This window comes from Myxine glutinosa, chromosome 7 (genome assembly GCF_964187855.1).
Source record: "Myxine glutinosa chromosome 7, kmMyxGlut1.1, whole genome shotgun sequence".
NCBI lineage: Eukaryota > Metazoa > Chordata > Myxini > Myxiniformes > Myxinidae > Myxine > Myxine glutinosa.
The window spans coordinates 145682812-145697730 of record NC_136267.1 but is presented as its reverse complement, the minus strand read 5'-3'; the positions used below and the strand labels follow the sequence as shown (position 1 = coordinate 145697730).

The 14919-nt window shown below is 43.7% G+C and overlaps 1 protein-coding gene across 1 annotated transcript in view; it reads left to right on the top strand.

The window, feature by feature from the left end:
* LOC137430588 (uncharacterized) overlaps window positions 1-13527 on the top strand; it is a 42760-nt gene extending 29233 nt beyond the window's left edge. The window contains exons 12-15 of the mRNA XM_078782746.1: window positions 1172-1312; window positions 3490-3738; window positions 7849-8085; window positions 12414-13527. Of these exons, the coding sequence (XP_078638872.1) occupies window positions 1172-1312; window positions 3490-3738; window positions 7849-8085; window positions 12414-13081 (1295 nt within the window). The 3' untranslated portion in view covers window positions 13082-13527. The remainder of the gene's footprint in view (window positions 1-1171; window positions 1313-3489; window positions 3739-7848; window positions 8086-12413) is intronic.
* The last annotated feature ends 1392 nt before the right edge of the window (window positions 13528-14919 follow it).

The window sequence follows — 14919 nt, the reverse complement described above, 5'->3', positions numbered from 1 at the left end:
TAATACTCCTGGAGCCTATTTACTCTCTCTTGTGAACTTCCCTTGGTGACAGATAGCAAACAGACATCATTTGCAATGCTGAGTTCCTCCAGATGGTCACCCTGAGACCAGTCTGTGCCACATCTGGCATGTTCTGTAGTCCTCATTAATACCCAGTCCATTACAAGTTGAGACAGCATGCATCCCTGTCTGACTCCTGTACATCTTAGCACACTTAACAATTATTAACCCGTCCCCCCTCCCCCCACACAGCGGGAGACGAGGTTTGCAATTGTGTGTGTGTGTGTGTGTGTGTGTGGTGTGTGTGGTGTGTGTGGTGTGTGTGGTGTGTGTGGTGTGTGTGGTGTGTGTGGTGTGTGTGGTGTGTGTGGTGTGTGTGGTGTGTGTGGTGTGTGTGGTGTGTGTGGTGTGTGTGCGGTGTGTGTGGTGTGTGTGTGTCGAGGCCATAACCTTTTTTTACCATTTGAGCTTTTGTCATAATTTTTTTAAAACCTTTATTATGAGAATATGGAGAAAATAATAAAAATGATGAAAAAAATGGGTCAAAATGTCAAAGGGCAAGATGATCGTGACTATAAATAGCCTAATTAGCCCCGCCAGAGTGTGTCAAGTGTGAAATGCCCCATGTTTTTTTCATCGTTTGTGTTTCTTTATTTATTTACCATTGAGCATCAGTGAGACTGTGCAGGCCATAACCTTTTTTTAACCAATTGAGGTTTTGCCATCAAATCTTTCACAAAGCTTTATTATGAGAAGAGGAAGAACACAAATGAATAAAATGTACAAATTTTTTTCACTGTCGTTTTCATCAAGTTTAGTTTAAGTGCAAAGCGGAAACTTTAGGATGGCATTTTGAGATTATTTATAGTTCTGTATTTGCTGCTCCGTGCAAATGATGTGATACTGCACCTCACGTTATATTAGTGCCAGACAAGAGTTTGGTTCTGGGTTTGCTGGTTGGTAATTTTGATGAGTTGAACTTGGATGCATATTCATCCGCTTATCTCTTGCCAGTTGCGGGACACCCAGAAATGTTGCTTTTTTACAATTTTTTTCTCTTTCTTCGATGCAAAATCTAGTTTAATGCACACGATATTTCACTCTGCTTATGAGCAAGATCATGTGTCAAATCAATGAGTTTATGGTAAATTTATATTGTCTTCATTCACAGGTGAAAACGATATTCTGATTCATTGTGATGGCATTGATGGGGAAAAGCAGAAACTCCTCTTTGAGGGTATTTTGCATCATCGTGTTGAGTTGTTTACCCTCAAACGGAACACCATGCTACTGACTTGCCAGACTGCTGAAGGTAGGTGCTCCACCACAAATAGGTTTTTGGCAAATGTTTTCAAAAATGTTGTAAATTTTAATTTGTGTGCCCTATAAAATACTGCTCAAAAGAAAGCACCATTTCTTAATGATTTATATCTGAAACATTATTCTTTTTTGTATACCTAGTCGAGGCTCATGTAAGAGCTAACACATAGTAGTACCACCTTCAGAGGCCATTTTTCCCCGCAGAGCAGGGGGTTGGCCTTTTTCAGGCACCATGGTCCGCATTTTGAAGCAATGTTTTACAGCCGGATGTCCTTCCTGCCACCAACCCTGTTAGTCGCCTCTTGCGACACACAGGGAATTACCAGTGAACTGGTACTCAATTTGCCGACATTGGAAGGATGACAGGCTGAGTCAACCCCCGTGGCATTAATTCAGCCGTAGACCGGGATTCGAACCCAGGATCCGAGGATCCCAAGCCAGCACCTTAACTGCTAAGCCAACACCAGCACCCGAACCGCACATAGAACATATAATAAAGAGTGCAGGAGACAAGAGGAGGAGAGAGGGGGTATTTGGTAGTTTTCCTGATTACACATTATTCACACCAAAGTTGCTCGGTACAGGCACGTCCGTTGTATTTTTCGTGTTAATTTTTTTGAAAATTTAAAATATTTTTTGTATAAGTTTAGCGTTGTACCTCATAAGTATATAATGTGCATAATATCTCCTGATAGCACTTTTGAAAACTTTTGCACATTCATTGTAAATGATAAAACATCAGCAAAACACGTGTGACTAATTTGTTTGTTGCATGCATGTTGAATCGTGAGTCAGTTAGCTACGAGTTTGCGCATATGTGCGCACACCATTCTCTCGTGTCCGCGGTTCTGCCACTGATGCCCTCTGGAGGTTAGTGCAGGAATTCCCATTTTAGCAATAACTCGTTCACAGACATCATGGGATATTTATTGTTCACCAACTGATCAGGTGGAATACCAACGAAGGATAGACAACTCAAAAGTATGTGCGCTACCTCTGCACCTTTTTGTCTTTACCCCCAATATGCAAATAAGACAATTTTAACATGTAATGAAAACTTCAGATGTGATCACTTGCTAAGCAAGCAGTTGTTATCGAGCATTATTTTGAAGGAACAGTTGTCCACAATTGGACAGTTATGGATGGATTCAGATGAAACTTGGTGGGTAGGTTGTGTGCGTGACAAGGACCAATTGGTTCCATGTTGGTGAGGATCCGGTTGCGAGATTTATATTTTCACGTGATTCTTCACCATTGATTGGGCCAAAAACGATAATATAGCACAGTATTTCAAATGTAGGTCAGTCCCATGGAGGCACGATAGTCCTTTGCTGAAGAGTCATGGCAGGTGAGAGAGGTGCCAACACCAAGCCAAGTGGCATGTTGACAATTGAAATCACCACATAGGAGGAAGAGATAGTTGGGATGAGTGGTTAAAAGTTTGTCCATGTCATTTGAGAGAGAGATAAAGATGGAGTCATCACTGTTGGAAGGACGTTGCAACACATAGACAAGCATGATTTGGGAAAAGAGGGGAAGTCGTAGCCAGAGGTACTCCTGGAATTTGGGAGGTGTAATAACAGTGCCCACGAGAGAACACGGGATAACAAAAGACAACAAGTGAGAACAAGAGATAACACGTGAGAACAAGAGATAACAAGTGAGAACAAGCGAGAACAAGCGAGAACAAGCTAAAACACGTGAGAACACGAGAGAATACATGCAACACCTTTGTTTTTTAATGTAACCTTTATTTGGGATCAAATGTTACAGTGGCTTGACGTTTACATCTAACATTGGTGAAGGCATATCTTTCAACGTGTCTGTGTCAAATTCTCTTTTCGAGTTAAAGTCTTTGGTATGACTCGTCCAGGATCGAAATCGAACCACCAACCTCACAGACTGAGTAAACCCTCTAACTACCACCTTTTTGCTGAAGGAAGCATGTGCTACTGCAAAATATCCTGAAGGTTAGGAGTATTCGCCTGGTGTTGGCTGAACAGTTAAGGTGGCTGGCTCAATATTATAAGGTCCTGAGTTCAAAACCACTATTGGAGTTCCTGATGAGTCATTAAACCTTTGATACATAAAAAGCTAGAACACTGTTCAATGTTCAAATAGTGTTGTATATTCTTCTTTTATTTCTCATTTTATTTTGCTTTGTTTCAGAAGTTAATACAATTCTAGCAACTGGCAAGTACAAGATTGATGGAAAGGAGCTTCACATTGAGGCTCGGAATGGGTCCAGCTTTGACATTGATGCTTATCATATGAAGCTGGAAGGTCTGGATGAAAACACACCATTAAAATTGGTTACATCGTTCATAGAACAGAGCAGTGGACGCAGTCACCTCGACTTTAATGTGGATTATGCGAAAAATGGGAAAGCAGCTATCATTACTTTTCTTCAACCTATTGGTGAGAAATATTGCACAGCACAACGCTTTGTATAAACTTTGCAGCAGACTTGGCATGTGATGTTTGTTTTGAAACGCTTTGCTGTTCTTTTTCCTGATTACTTGAAAATGTTTAAACTTCCACTTCCGGTTCCTCTGGTGAGGTCGTGTTCTTCCAAGCTCTCCACATCATCGAAGTTAAATATTTTCCGTTTGTGTTTTTGCCAAATATCTACTGTTTATTTTTCTGTGTATGTGTCTCCTGTGTGTTTCTAGTTAGATCTCGGTTTGTAAATCGTGCATACCTGTGTGTAATAGTCGTTTTGTTAACGCCGCGTTTGGGGCCTGGTCCCTCGAAGCTTCCCTGTCTCCTCTGTGGTTTTTGTTGTTTATTTACGTTCATTCTTTCACTGTATTTCCTTTTTCTTTTCACCCCATACCTCCCCCCGAACATCTTAACCTTTGTTTAAAGTCTTAATACAAAAAAAAAAAAACTCAAAAAAAATCTTAATAATAATTTCCTTCTCTCCTCGTGGCTCCTCTGCCCAGACCGCGACCATTTGTTGTCTCACCTCGCCCATTTTCTCTCCTTCCTCCATATCTCAATCCTCTCCAGCCGATACCTTTCCAATTCTAGTTTTCACCATACTCCTTCAACCTATCTCATTCTTCCTCAAATCCACTTTCACCTAACCTTCAAAAAAATATATATATATATATGTCCAAAGAATTTAAAAAGTTGGCTCCTCCTCCCGTACTAATACAATTGCTTATACACCTCCCTATTCCTTCGTTCTCTGCTCACCTGGCTGTCAATCTTGTATTCTTCTGTTCCTCCTTCTGAACCTGTTCTGGAATCCTTCATCCACCTACGCCCTGACGTCAGGGAATTTTCCCAGATAGTTTTCACGGTTTTGTTTAAAAATGTTTAAACTTTCCCCTGCAGTGTTGCATTCTGTTGCATATTATAACATGCTTTTCTTCTTCCTCTTTAAAAGGCTGTCTTCAATTTGCTCATCAAATCACTCCATTTCAAAAAAAAAAATTCAATCTCTTACAATTCTTCCTTTCTACATCTTACTATAATTCACCAAATGTCCGTCCGTCTGTCTGTCCATCCATCTGTCCGTCCGTTCGAAGGTACCGCATAAATGGCTGAACCGATCGCAACAATATTTTGTGTGGGTAATCCTGGGATCTCCAGGAGTAAAATAGGCTATATTGTTTTTCCAATTTCAGCTTTGCCTCCAGCATTTTCAGGTTTAGACTCCCGCATAACGTTATTTTCCCGGGTGCCGCATAAACGGCTGCACCAATCGCTGCACAGCTGCACCGGATCAGACTCCAACAACCGAATCGAATAGGATCGGATCGAATCGGACAAGGCAACAGATCGCTGTCTCCATCGATCTTGCCAAGGCCGTAACACCTATCGGCTCAAAATCCATTTAACTGTTGACTTGGTAGTTTTTACAATGAAGGATACACGCATCGGGAGTACATACGATATAGCGATTGTGAATGTGACAGCTCTGAGGCATCTTTCGCTTCGCATCGCAGTGACGGTGAGCACCAACATGGCGGCTGTAAGATTAAAATCTGGCTTCAAGCCCCCTCACCACCCAAAGCCTTCAACCAGACATACTAACATGCTCCTCCCCCTTCATTCCCGTTCTTCAAAGCAAAGCGGTAAAAATTGTTGTATCACCATTATATATAACGAGCAACGGTACCCGCCCTAAGGGCGGGGCTTCAATTGGGGGGCGCGATTTATAAAAACATCCGTTAAATATCACACGCAAATCATCAAAATCAAAACAGTATTTTTAGAATTTCAATTTTTAAAAAACCACATTGAAGTGTGGTGCTGCGCACACAACTTGCTTGCCAAAGAGGTAGGCCACAACGCGTTTGATAACCAAAATAGTCTTTATTAAGAAAGCTCAAACTGCAGCACTGGGCGGGCTCGAACTTGGAGCCCGCATATATGTGCCGAGGCCACGCCTAGTCCCCGGGCGTGGCCGATCGGTCGATAGGCGGGGTATGCCTTCCAGTTCCCCGCCTGGACGTTCGCGCCACCTGCTGGTGCGCTGAATTCGTGTCCCCTTGCTTGTGTCCGCCCCACGCGCCCCCCCCCCCCAGAATTCCCGCGCACCTGAAGGGTGAGTTTGCGGGGAAGCCGGATGACCCGGCCGAAACACCCCCTGGCGATGGGTGCTGGTCTGGGGGGTGGCGGGGCTGGGGGTCCGACCGCCGGGGGGCGGCCTCAACGCGGAGGCAGAGCCGCTGGCGGGGGGTGGTGCGGATCGAGGTGGGCCGGCTTGAGTCGGTCCACGGAAATGCGATCCGGGGCACCGCCGATGTCGACCGTGAAAAATTTGTCCCCGGTCTCTAACACCCTGAAGGGCCCGTCGTACGGGGGCCGTAGCGGTGCCCGGTGGGCATCGTGCCGGATGAACACGTACTTTGCCGTGCGAAGCTCCGGGGCGACGTGGGAAGGCGGGCAACCGTGGTGTGCCATTGGCACCTGGCCGAACCTCCGGGCGGTCTCCTGAAGGGCGGAGCGCTGTTGTGCCGCGGACCAAGGAGCCGTGGAGTCGGGGATAAATTCACCCGGTACCCGCAGTGGTTGCCCAAAGACCAGCTCCGCCGCAGATGTCGCCGCCAATGGGACGGCCTTCGGCCACCGTGTGGTGTGGTCGACCATGGTGAGGAGGTGGGTGAACCCTCACGAGGGGGCAGAGGTCCCACCAAGTCGACGTGCACGTGGTCGAACCGCCGCTCGGGCACCGTGAACGGGGCCAACGGTGCCTGGGTGTGGCGGTGCACCTTTGCACGCTGGCACGCGAGGCACGTCCTGGCGCAGTCGCGGACGTCCTTCCGGAGGCCATGCCAGACTAACTTTGCCCCAACGAGTTTCTGGGATTCCCTCGCGCCAGGGTGGGACAGGTCGTGGATGGTGTCGAACACCGGGGGCTGCCAGCCAGCGGGCACGATGGGGCGAGGCCGGCCGAGGGAGACGTCGCATAGGAGGGCCGTGCCTTTTGGTGGAGAAAAAAATATAATGATGATGTCATTGGTCACGTGGTTAGGCCGCCATATTTGTTTTAACACAAAAGCCTTAAAAACCACTGAAGACATGTCCTGGCGAGGGTCTGCAATCTCCAATTGCTCTTTCTCGTTTATTGTATGTGTTATGGGTCCGTTCATGTTTTCGTGTGTAATGCGTTAGCTCTTACACGAGCCTCGACTCTGGATACAAAATATATATTAAAAAATTCGAAGATTTTTCAAGTGTATTGGATTTTTTCAAGTATTGTTTGCTTGTTTTTGTCTGTCTGTCAATCTGTCTGCTTGCTTGTTTGTCACTCACCACCAAGTCACAATTGTAAACCTATAATCATGAATAGCTACTAAGCTGTAGAGGTAGTCACAACTGAGAAGCCTACTGATTTTAGGTCAAAGGTCATCTTGAGATCAAATTTCTAAAATCGTTATTTTTCATCCGATGGACTTCAAAAATTTGAAACAGCATTTGCATATTGATTCACTGAATTGGGAAACCAATTATTTTTGAGGTCAAAAGGTCAAAGGTCAACTTATGGTTGAACTTCTAAAATCATACATTTTTGTCTGAAAAATTGTCAATTTTCATCCCTTTAACTTGAAATTAAACAGCAATTGCATAGTGCCTCACTGAATGGGGAAAGTAACTATTTTTGAGGCCAAAATGTCAAAGATCAATTCTCGGTCAAACGTCTAAAATCATCAATTTTCATCTGAAAAATTATTAATTTTCATACGGTTAAACCGAGCTTTGATTAAGATTGTCAACTTAAATCTTAATGAAATGGACACTTTGATGTATCCATGGCAACTTTGTTCAATGTCTGAGTATGACACTTAGTCCTCCTATCAAGTTTGGTTGAGATTGGATAAGTATCGACCGATTGTATCGCGGTCAAAAATCCTCAGAAAGACAGACTGAAAGACTGACGATTTTGACAATGTCTGACGATTTGGATTATGAAGACACCAAATTATGTATTTTGGTATTATTTACTATGAAGATGATTGGCAAACTGATAAGAATTGGTGTTGTGTTGATCCATGCCTGCACTTGTTTTCTCAGCATGGAAAGGTTTTCAAAAGGCCTGCTCAAGTAGAAAGCTCCATAATCGAGATATATTGGCGACTCCAATGCAAATGACAAAGTGGTTGTTTGTAGAAGGACTTCCAAGCAATATCACCATGGCAGCTCTACATCAATATTTCCAAAGAGAAGCAGAAATCTGTGGTGGAGATATTAACAACATCTTAATGACAAAGGACAATCAAATGGCATATCTGCAATTTGACAGCTCTGAAGGTAAATTTAAATCTCCAAATGTTATTAATATTTAGTTATGGGATGTTCAAATGTGAATTGAAACCTTCCACGAAACTCAATGAAAGAAACATTTTCCTTCCTCAATGAAGGAAACAAGTGTCGTGCTCTTAATTTTTCGAATCATCTTCTTGGCTTTATTCCTTTTGCTCTCAAGAACTGCAAGTTGCACACAAAAATCTTCCATACGAAACTTTTCCATTTCAGCTTTGTTTGTTTTTTCAGTTTATTACGACACTCATCATGCACTTCGTTTTAATTATTCAAAATCCCTTTCTACATGGAGCTGTAATTTTTATTTTTATGATAATTACCTCCACCACCGAAGGTTTACAGAGGTTATAAAAGGTGGACGAGGTTATATTTACCTTCTTACACCAAAGGTGGACAGAGGTTATGTTTTCACCTCTGTCTGTTTGTGTGTCTGTCTGTTTGCCTATGAGTAGGATATCTCAAAAGATTATGGATGGATTCAGACAAACTTTGGTGGACAGCTTGGTTAGCTGTGTGACAAGGACGAATTGGTTTGATGTTGGAGAAGATTCGGATCTGGATACGAGATCTGGATTCGGATCGGGAAGTGATTCTTCGCCATTGAAAGACACAAAAATGATATAATACTGTATAACACGATAGCTCAAGACATTATGGACAGATTCAGACGAAAATTGGTGGACACGTTGGGTGTCTGCCAATGACGAATTGATTCGATTTTGTTGAAGATCCGAATGCTATAATTTTTTAAGTGATTCTCGCCATTGAGAGCGAGGTCTAAAAACGATATAGAGCATGATATTTCAAAAAGTTATGGACGGATTCGGACAAAATGGACGAGTTGGTTAGGTGACAAGAACAAGTCGATAAGATTTTGGTTAAGGTCCGGATGCAGATCTCGCCGATTAGTGGGATACAAAACATCAACTGTTCAGCCCGTTGGGCAATACCTCTAGAACAGTGTTTGTCTGTCCGTATGTCCCCACAAGCGTACACCAATCAGAGCTGAGGATCTGGTCACATGATGGGGAAGCATTTTGTAACCATTACAGTTGCATATTTTACTAAAAGGAAATATAATAACCTTCTGTGGAACGTTTTGGGTTCCCAGCTGGTGTTGTAAAGTTGGTAGGAGGTTTCAGAAATTCCTCAATACAATTATGATTTTGAAATGCAATCGACACAGATCTTGCTCCAAAATCCGGAAGTGAACAGATTATGAAGGTTCGCTGGGTTTATAATATCTCAATGCAATCATGATTTAACATTGTATTTTGATATATTAATACTATCGTGCTAATTTGTGATTGGAATGATGAATGATGCTGTTTGGAATGAAAATATAGAGAACGTGCTGTCAATGCCTGACGTTCAACTGAAGGTGGCACAGGAACGTGGATTTTATCGGTTCATCGTTGGCCATTCACCCTTTTTTAACCGTCATTCACGAACCGGTTGTTGATGTCTGAAGTCAAAAAAACTCAAACTCCCCATACTGCTAACTGGTATACCCACCCAGGTCATCCTATCCTCTTGAACGAAAGTATGAAACAGACTCTGCTATGGACGGCATTGTTAGACTATCCATCCTGTTTTTAATGGATAACATTTAGAATCTATAATAAATAACATTTTAAAGCCATTTAGAATCTTAATCTTTCGCGGTTGCCGAAGACGATAAGAAGAGGCCATCATGTTGGGGTCACCAGTTTAGCTGTTGCCGAAGACGATAAGAAGAGGCCATTTCGTTGGGTACAAAAGGTTGTTTATTGCACAGAAATCTCCAGCAACTGCTAGCGAACGGAAGTCGTAACGGCTTATATAAAACCAAGAACCCTCTTCGGAGGGCGTGGCTCCAACAGCCGCGCGTGCGTCACGACGACACAATCAAACGCCCGTATGCGTGGGTTCGACCAAACCCATCGTAATGGTAACCGTCACATGCGGATAAGTTAACCGCGACAAGTGAATAAGGTAACCACTACATGCACCCCCCCCCCTCCCCCCAGAAGGCACGCCACAGGCGTGTACATAGTTCGCGGGTGGAACAGAGCCGGGCCGCGGGTGCTGAGCAGCGGTAGCCGTTGTAGTTGCAGCAGTAGGAATTGCGGGAGTGGCGAGCAGCAGTGCGTGCGAAGGTAACGAAGCAGCCGTGCGTGCGCAAGAGATGAGCAGCGGTAGCAGTTGTAGTTGCAGCAGTAGGAATTGCGGGAGTGGCGAGCAGCAGTACGCGCGAAGGTAACGAAGCAGCCGTGCGTGCGCAAGAGATGAGCAGCGGTAGTAGCTGTAGTTGCAGGAGCATCAGCCTCGGGATCCGCCATAGGAGCAGTAGTAGGAGTGGCGAGCAGCAGTACTCGGCCTGTGTGCGCGGAGGCGACGAAGTAGCAGTACTCGGCCTGTGTGCGCGAAGGCGACGAGCAGCAGTACTCGGCCTGTGTGCGCGGAGGCGACGAGCAGCGGTGCTCGGCCTGTGTGCACAAAGGCGACGAAGTAGCCGTGCCCGGCCTGTGTGCGCGGAGGCGACGAGCAGCAGTACTCGGCCTGTGTGCGCGAAGGCGACGAAGTAGCCGTGCCACCAATGCCCCGTAACGGCGTTCCTTCGGAGGGTCCCGGAGCTGGTTCGCCCCTCTAGTCGTAGAGGAGGAACCGAGCGTGATGCGCGAACCACATGGCCGCTCGTCGTTGCTAAAACTCCGGCAGTTCGAGTTTAGGTGTTGTGGAAGAAATTGCGGTCGCAATCCTGCCGTGTTCATTTGGCCCCCGAATACGTTCGGGGGCAACGGGGTCACCAGTTTAGCGGTTGCCGAAGACGATAAGAAGAGGCCATCACGTCGGAGTCACCAGTTTAGCGGTTGCCGAAGACGATAAGAAGAGGCCATCACGTCGGGGTCACCAGTTTAGCGGTTGCCAAAGACGATAAGAAGAGGCCATTTCGTTGGGTACAAAAGGTTGTTTATTGTACAGAAATCTCCAGCAACTGCGAGCGAACGGAAGTCGTAACGGCTTATATAAAACCAAGAACCCTCTTCGGAGGGCGTGCCTCCAACAGCCGCGCGTGCGTCACGACGACACAACCAAATGCCTGTGTGCGTGGGTTAGACCAAACCCATCGTAATGGTAACCGTCACATGCGGATAAGTTAACCGTGACAAGTGAATAAGGTAACCACTACAAATCCATCATTGTTTCCTCATTTGAGTCTCATCCTTCCTATTTCATCGTCAGTCATCTGCAGTGATTATGCACTATAAAAGATCCAAATCATCCTGACAGCAAATTTGAAATTGACCAAGGGTTACATAATTACGGTTGTAGCGCATTCATCAGCCCCCCTCCCCAAGGGGGTTTTCTTCCCCGAGCAGGTTTTCCCCGCCATTGCCGTCAATGGGTTGCGTGTTGAGGTGTATAGCCATATTAAGTTAGCTTTATCGTGATGTTTTTCCAAAGACGCTTTTAATAACAAAATTAATGATAATCGCATATTGTTAATGTTATTGCAAAACAATATGAATACTACTAATGTCCCACTTCCCTCAAGGCGTTTTCTGGTGAGTCAACGTATATAAATAGCTTATTACGGCGTTTTCGTGGGAGCAATGGCCTCTACCAGAAGTAATGAACATTATTGAACAGTCATGAATATTATGAACCACAAACATGTATGATTAGCTTTTTAAACAGTCGCTAATGCTCTTTATAGCACTAAATAAAGAAATTTGGAGGAATCCTGACATGTGTGAGATCGTTCACTGAGTGAAGATCTCATGTACTCTGGGTACCCCATAAGTGTTGGGTTAATAACATGACCCTTCCTGGCGCTAATGTGGCGTTTTTCGTAGTGAACTTTTGAAACTTGCTCCTTCTGTTCAACACGGAACTGAAAGGGAGAAAGCTCGGGTTGTGCTCATTTACCAAGCAGCTAGCTTGTGCTTACCAAGCCAGCCGTTCCTTAACGGTTTTGAATGGAGTGCTTGCTCGAATGCTTAAACCACCTGGCGATCTCTCCACAAGGAACATGGTCAATGGACACACACCCAAAGTTATTGAGACCCGACCATAGATCGTCTGTGAGCTATTTACCCCAAAGAGGAATGACCATTCCTGCCACTTCCATCGTGAGTGGGTGTGCGAGTGGTGTAAATGACAAAATTCATTTTAAAAGGCATTATAGCAAGTTCAATTTTTCTTCACAGTGTATGGAAATATGTCTATGGTGGTTTGACCTTGCAGTCTTTTACATGTTTGCATTAGTTATATCCCCCACCTGTGTGTATTGCAATATTTATCACTAACCCTGATTTGTATTTACCTTGCAGGTGCAAAGCAAGTTTTGGCGAAGAAACATTGCCTTGAGCAGACATCTCTACAGATGTATCGATACAACATAGAAGAAAATATTGTAGTTCGTGGATGTAGAACTGTAGATGTGGAGTTTCCAAAGAAAGTGACATGCCATATCGACCACAACATCTTGAAGTTGATGTTGAAGAACTCCGTCTTCACAGAATACATTGAAAGAAAATTTGGGAGCATTTCTGCACAATTGCTATTTTACCCGCCCACGTCAATTGATGTTATCCCAACATTTAATATTGGAACAATACCCTCTTTAAACCTTTCCCAGCACTGGAGGAGTGCTGTCCATAAAATACTTGAAGAAACTATGAGCAGATTTGGTGAAAAAACATTTGCTGTCAGTCATCCCGAGGTTTGGAGCAGAGCATGGGAAGAAATTGCACCATTAATGGATAATTCAAGAATCATCAGTTTCGATTTATCTTCACTGAATATACATTTGCATGGTGAAGTGAAGGATTTAAGGATTACTGGTGAGAAATTACAAAAGGCAGTTGAAAAAGCTCATCAAGATATTCAGCTTGATCCCAATTACATCGAAAGAATCCCACATCTGGAATTTTCAACACCAAATTTCAACACCAAAAAGAAAATCTCACGAAGTCGTAAAACAAAAGGTTTCATTTAAAAGTCTGAAATACAGCAAGCTACCAATGAGAGGTTCGAAGAGAATTCAATCACTGCGTTCATCACTTGTTCAGATGAAGTTTTACTGCATTCAACATAAGATTGTTTGAAGATTGCAGAGACTTTCTTGGGAAAATTGCGATCTGTAAAGAATGTTAGAAAGTGCCTCATTCCAAATACGGAGAGAATATGCACATAGGAGCACACCTGGAGCAATATTCTCAAACTAGTGGGGTCACCCCACACACATATATACCGACACATACATGCATTCACACACATATATACATACACAGACACACACGTACAACCACACATATATACATACACACACATACATACAACCACACACATATACACACACACACACACACACACACGCACACACGTACAACCACACGCATATACACACACACACACACACACACACACACACACACACACACACACACACACACACACACACACACACACACACACACACACACACGTACAACCACACACATATATACACACACACACACACATACAACCACACACATATATACACACACACACACACACGTACAACCACACACATATATATACACAGACACACACACACAACCACACACATATACACACACACACACACACACACAACCACACACATAAACACACACACACACACACATATATCCACACACACACACACACGTACACCCACACACATATAGACACACACACACACACGTACACACATATATACACACACATGTATACACACACACACGTACACACGTACGCACACACATATATATACACACACACACACACACACACACGCACAACCTCACCCATATACACACACACACACAACCACACACATATACACACACACACACATACACACACACAACCACACACATATACATCCACACACACACACGTACACCCACACACATATAGACACACACACGTACACACATATATACACACATATACACACACACACATGTATACATACGCACACACACATATATACACACACATACATACACACACACACACACGCATATATACACACTCACACATATATACACACGCACACATATATACACACGCACACATATATACACACACACACACACACACACACACACACACACACACACATATATATACACACGCACACACATATATACACATAGGGCCGTCTTAAGAGCATTGTGGGCCCTGGGCGAAGCAATCCACTGGGGCCCCTTCCCACCCACCCACGGGAATAAAAATGTAAACGGTCAATAAAATGAAACCTATAGATTTATTGGTACTTTCAACAAAATCAATGTTTAAACATAAAAAAAACATGCAGTAAAGCGAGGATTAATCAACACAAACTTTTGAACAATATAACATAAGCCTTGAAAAAAAAAAACATTTCAACATAAAAATGATAATAATTGGTACACCGTACAGACGGAGATGGTACAGTACGAATTATTTATTATAATGCAAACGTTTACGAAATTTCTTTGCAGAGAATTGATTTATAATTGGCTTGGAGTCAATGGTCTTCAGGACGTCATTTTCCATGCACATGAGTGAAAGCCAGTTCAAACCGGCTGCCGCGTTGCGCTGTGAAGCTGATTCTTTGTAAGCTTCAATCTTGAAATTGAACGTTCCCCTGTACAGTTGGTCACCACCATGCACATGAACACTCTGAGTGCAATTTCAACATTGGGAAACACAGATTTCAAGTTGTCCGAAATTATTTTTCTGTACAACGCAGGGAGAGTCTCACAATTTTCATCAAGAACCATATAGTGCTTGAGTTGCTGGCATTCATTGAGAAGGTCACCA